Source organism: Hevea brasiliensis, chromosome 8 (genome assembly GCF_030052815.1).
Source record: "Hevea brasiliensis isolate MT/VB/25A 57/8 chromosome 8, ASM3005281v1, whole genome shotgun sequence".
NCBI lineage: Eukaryota > Viridiplantae > Streptophyta > Magnoliopsida > Malpighiales > Euphorbiaceae > Hevea > Hevea brasiliensis.
Genome location: NC_079500.1, coordinates 92,454,356 through 92,460,429, shown reverse-complemented (window position 1 = coordinate 92,460,429; position 6,074 = coordinate 92,454,356). Strand labels below are relative to the sequence as shown.

The following is a 6,074-nucleotide window of genomic DNA, read 5'->3' as shown; positions in this document are numbered from 1 at the left end:
CACCTCTCTGATGGTAGATGGTGTTTGTCATATCTTCCCCAACATCTTACAATCTGTTTAATAGGAGTATTTGTCATGTTTGTTTTATGTTTGTTTATATGTGTATTCATGGAATGCAACAAAATTTAATATATGATATTATTTTAATTTAAATTATCAATATTAAATTAATGATAATGATAATAGTAATTAGTGATCTGGTGATATTGGTGGCGAGGTGCTAGACCAATTCAGTTTCGAACTTAATTGAACTGAAATAATTGAAAATCAAAATTTAGAAAAATTTAAGACTAAATTGAAAATCAACCAAACCAAATTAAAATAAATCAGTTTTGTTTGGTTAAGTGAATTGGTTTCTCCCATCTCGTGTATTCCTTTTAGAATCTCAAAATTTTACAGAGAATTCAGGGTGAAAAATAAAGACAAAATTATAGTTATGATTTGGATGGGGGTAATTTTTACACATTCGAGATGATATTTATTTCGGTTGGTTTAATTCAACTTTTTTTTTTCTCAAAAATTAAACTGATTTATCAAATAAATCGAATTGAAATTTTAATTCAGATTGATTTAGTTTATTAATTAAATTTAAGTTGAATTTTGCTCAGCCCTACGAGGTGGGGGTGGTGGTAGCAGCAATGGTGATTGAGTACTTCTGATAGTGATAGTGACAGTGGTAGTAAAGTAATAGTGATAGTGGCAAAGTAAGGGTGGTGGTGATAGTGGTGGCCGAATAAGGATGATAATGGTTGCAATAGTTGTAATAATGTTTAATAGTAAATGAAATAAATTAAATTATGTAATAATGATTATATTTTTTTTTATATAATAATCTTTCCATTATTTAAAATATAATTGACCATGTTACATTAAAAAAATTACCAAACATAATAATCTAATATAATGTAATCATAATCACATTATACCTTTTATTATGCCTTTTATTATACCGCATTAAACATAGCCCTACTACTTTTAAAACCCATATTGTAAACTCGAGACATCCACAGCATCCAGGCAACATGTAGTCTACACTACACAGATGGTCTTGACAGAATTGAATCGTGTTTTAAAATTTATCAATTACGATAGTAGCTTGGTGCATCCGTAAAAAATCATCCAGCCCAAACTAGGGACTTCTGAATATGAAGGAATAACTACCACACAAGGATGGACTTGAAGTTTATCATCACAATAAACAACAGGGTCATTGGTCTCAGTAAGGGATGATTAATCCGAATTAATTGGCTAACAATTGGATATTCGGACATGAACATCTCCAGCATTCAGTACAGATCAATGGGGCAAAAATAAAAAAAAAAAAGCAGTCAAAAGATTGATTATTTATGTTGATTGAACAAAGCATCATCCTGTAAATTTGATTCTGCTTGTGAGATGGAACTCTCAGCGTTTTCCATTGACATCATAGAAGCTCAAATTCTACGAACTGTGAGCGACCAGATTACAAGGAAATAATTTGTTGGTAACTGTTATTGCCAAAAGAACAGTAACATGCTGAGTTCATAATTTTTTGGGCAGAGGTTTCATTTGCTGCCATAAATTGCCAATATGGTCAATAGCCCCAGTAGTCATTCCGGATTTCATCATCAAACTTCTTCTTGAGCTCAGGGTGCTTCTCAAAGTACTCATCAGCAGTCATGGTGCTGAGCTTTTTCTGCTCGAGTACATCACCAGACGTTAAAATCAAAAGACCAGAAGAGATTGAGAAAAAAAAAAAGATAGAACATTCTTTTTCTTTACCTTTAACTCTTGAACTTCTGCAATTTCTTTCTCCAAACGCTCTGATTCCTTCAGGGATTTCTCTTCAGCTTCTTTCAATTCCACCAACTACATCCCAAATAAAAGAATAGACTGTGAGACAGAGAATCAAACTGAGATATGACAATTAGAACTGGATGGTCGGTTCTCACCAATGAATCAAATTTAGGCTTGTACTGTGGAGTAACGGTGTCCACATACTTGGGGATCTCTATGCCTGCAAAAGAAAATAGAATAATGAGCTCAAAAAAGCATTCTACTACTCAGAGAAAATACTACACTAATTAGTCACTTGACGTTACAAGAATGAAAACCCAAACTATTTTGCCGCCACGTACAGATCATTTCTTAATAAGCAATTGCAGATTTCCTCAGCAGTGTAAAGATCCCTTGAAAGATCAATGCTATGATTCTATGCACACAGTTTTGAAGTTCATCGTAAATCAAGGTAGCCCTTGTTAGACAGTCAAACATAATACCAACCAAATTTAAGGTTACAAGATAAATCAGCACATATTTGACGGACTACCGGATTTGATTAGCGTGAACTCCATGAAGTAAGAAGCAGTATAAGAAAATTGGTACCTACTAAGTGATGAGAAAGCTGGTGTGTAAATAAGTGGTACCTAGAACCAAGATTAAACCTATCAATTTGATGAATAACATTGACAACAGTGTTTGAAGCACAGAAACAAAACAGTAGGAGTCCTCAAAAATGACAAAATAACAATGGAAAAACTGGGGGGAAATTGTAGAATACAAAAGAATGTCATGAACCATGAGTTACATTTATGGGCAAATAAAAGTACAGTAGAAATACTCACTAGGACTTAATAAATTGGTTAAATACAGAGAAGAATGATTTTTGGATTTGAAAGCCCACTTGGCATTACATTTTAAACTACTTATCTTTTTTCTTTTTCTTTTTTTTTTAAAAAAAAAGAGATGCTTTAACAAAAAGCAAAATTCAGATTGCACCTTGAAAACAAAATTAGCTGTTTTTAAACAAACATGCAATATGGTGTTTCTCTCAAAAACAAATGCAACAACAATGCTAAGAGCCCTTAAATTTGGCCAGATCAGAAGCCAATTCAAATGATTTACAAGATTGTGGATAAAGCGTGAAACACAAGTATGTAATGCATTGTAATGAGACAGTGAGTATGTACTCACTTCCACTACATCATCCCTCAGAAGTGACTCACTTCCACTACATCATCCCTCAGAAGTGAGAACTCAAAAGAGTTAAGTGTATGACTGAAACAAAGTTCAACTGAAATTGAACACCTAAACTCTGCTGTTCCTTAAATTTCTGGTTGGTTTTGTTTCATTCACTGAAAGAAAATAAAAAATTGCAATTAGGATGCTTAGAACTAAATTTATCATGAGAAACAAAAACTTCACTATTAACATTTTTCTGCAGAAAGAGTATTTGGAAAGTGACGACTGCTTTAGACCTTGATCATGATGGCAAAGAAATGAGAATTATAAAGCGTTTCTGGTAAATTGGTGAAGTTAAATTCTGGTTGACACGGTCGTGGTCACAATTAACAGAAACATGTGTGTAATGGTTGTGACATAACAGTAACGACTTATCGCTATGTAGAACTTTTTGACAAATTTGCAAATTTCATGCAATGAACAAATATTTAAAAATATAAGTAAAACTAAAATACACAACTAAATATTAAGCATAAATACATCAAATAAAGACATTAAATCCATCATTAGCATTAATAAATTTAAAACTAAAATAACTGTGTAGATAGTAAAGAATTAACCTTATTACCACCAAGATATGAATGTGTAGAACTAGAAAGACAGTTGCTTTTTAGCTCACTAGTTGATTACCTTAACTCCAGAGACAAGAAGTAAAAGATTTGTTTTCTTTCTTTTTCTTTGCCTTTAAATAATGAGTATTATGGTCACAGGAGACTAAAAAAACCTGTAAATAACAGTCATTATTTAAAACCATAGTTCCGGTTCAAGGTTCATGGGTTCCAGTATTGGACCACAGGGATCCCCTCGATTCCGGTTCTAATTTTGGTTTGGTTTTGGTTTTGGTTTTGGTTTTGATCAAACAGTTCAATTTTTTCAATTTTTTATTTTTAAAAGAAAAAATTTCTGTTTTGGTCCTAAACTGGACCGAACCAGGAGGTTCCGGTCTGGTTCAAGACTGGTTTTGGGTTCCGGATTGGAACAGTCCAATTCCAGTTCTAGTTCTGAACTGGATTGTGGCCAGTTCTAAGGCGCTCTCTCAATAATCAACTCTTAATAAGTATCTAGATTCTAGAACACAATAAGATTTAGGGAACCATAGTTGAAGGAAGAAAAAGCATACTGACATTGCTACGATAAGCATCACGATTGGAAAAAATTATATTAATATTGAGCCAACACTAGAAACATGAAAATGAACATATTCCTAAAGCTCTTTCATGCAGAAACTTTTGTTAGTTTCTAACAAACAAATATACAGTTCAAGGGTTTCTAGTTTATTGGCATTGAAGCAGAAAACTATATCATGTTACACTTAGACAAGCTACTACTACATACATTATTACTGAATAATAAGCTACAATATTTCTTTATAGGCATGATATGCATATATGAAAGAAAGGGCATCTTTAACATTGATGCCACTTTATTACTAGCAATTATAAATCTTCACTTGGTAAGGGTATCCCACTCCCATCTTAAATTGTTTATCACATACAAGGCAGCAAACCAAAGTATAATAATTAACTTCCAGGAAATAGCTCTGACACTCGAAACCTCTCAGTTGGTAGATCAAGATAAACATATTTATGGAATATAGGGGTGAATAAGCATTCGGCAGCTATGATAATATTGAAGATCAAGGTAAAACTAAAACATATGAGTGGCACATTTGCCAACAAAAAGAAAACTTACTGTCATAAGCCTCTTTATACACATCCACTATGCGTGAGCCAATTCCTTTTCTATAATATTCCCAGTCAACAGGTTCAGGTTCCTGCACAGAGAAATGATCAATAACCATACAAGAATACCTAAGATCAATACAAGAAACCAGTGAAAAAAAACACTAGCAAAGACAACTATGACTTTTAGAAAGCTGTCTTTGAAAGATAAAGCTAAATCTAAAGGACTTTTCATGTTATTGTAACATAATATCAGCCAAACATGGATCACATTCATAGAATCAATCCTTAGAGAAGTTCTTTATCTATATGAAAAGATTGCCCTTGTAATGAAGTCCTAAACCATAACCTCAAATAAAAATTATAGAAAACGATTCTACATAATTTTTCACGTCAAACTATTTCAACATTGAGCTCCTTCAACTTATGCAACACTAGAGGTATCCAAATCTATTTCAAGCAAAATAAATTGCTTCAAACTTAACATTTGCTGCTATAAACACAACAAAAGTCAATTCTTTCAACTCCATTTAATTTTGCTCATCAACCTAAAAACCCATGAGGCTCAACCAAATGATACATAACAAATTGAATGTTTTGTCTACACTTTCAACCAAATGAAAATAAAGTAACTAATTTTCCTCAATTTGCAAGACCAAACAAAGCAAATATAGGCTGTCGCTATCTCCTTAGCAAAAAGGTAACTTTAATATAAAATTAGACCCATTTCTTATTAAAATCTAAAATCAAATCTAAATGCAACATAAATGGCATCAACAGTAACCGATTCATTAAAGAAACAATAAAAACAAAAATTAAACCCAGATCCCAAAGAAACTTTCATCAAAGAGATAATCGCATTTCAGAACTGCCCCACAAAACCAGGCAACAATATTCATTTCAGTGGCCATAAAGTAAATATGGAACCATATCAGATCAGATTTCCCAATCCTAGATAATGAGGAAATACAAAACGAAAAGCAACAATCCCAAAGCATGATAAATCACAAGTACCAAATCTACCTAAAAAAATGAAACCAACAAGCAAATTCTTGCTAGAATAAACAAATTTAGCAAAATAAAATAAAATAAAATAAAATAAAAGCTAATTGATGAGGAGGGAGAATTGAAACCTGACTGAACTTGGTCTGTAGAGCGGAATTAACCTCATCGAAAGCACGACGAAGGGAGGCAAACTCCTTGCGAGCCTCGTCGGAGACGAGAAGCTTCGCCATCCCATCCCAATCAATGTTCTTTGATGCTTTAAATGCCACATCTGTCACCTTCTTTATGGTTCCGCTCATTTTCTCTTGGTTTCCCTCACTTTCACTCCCCAGTTCACAGCAGCCCAACAAATTTTGTCGATGTTGAAGCCTTGCTATAGTTGTTATT

At 33.0% G+C, this 6,074-nt stretch overlaps 1 protein-coding gene across 1 annotated transcript; it reads right to left on the bottom strand.

Annotated features, from left to right (window-relative positions):
- Positions 1-1,314: 1,314 nt before the first annotated feature.
- Positions 1,315-6,074, bottom strand: LOC110648220 (ATP synthase subunit d, mitochondrial). The gene is made up of 5 exons (XM_021802383.2): positions 5,816-6,074; positions 4,693-4,774; positions 1,932-1,996; positions 1,762-1,848; positions 1,315-1,675 (listed from the first exon to the last, which is right to left on the bottom strand). Exons 1-5 carry the CDS (start codon positions 5,984-5,986, stop codon positions 1,574-1,576), a joined length of 507 nt encoding a protein of 168 aa, XP_021658075.2. The 5' UTR covers positions 5,987-6,074; the 3' UTR covers positions 1,315-1,573.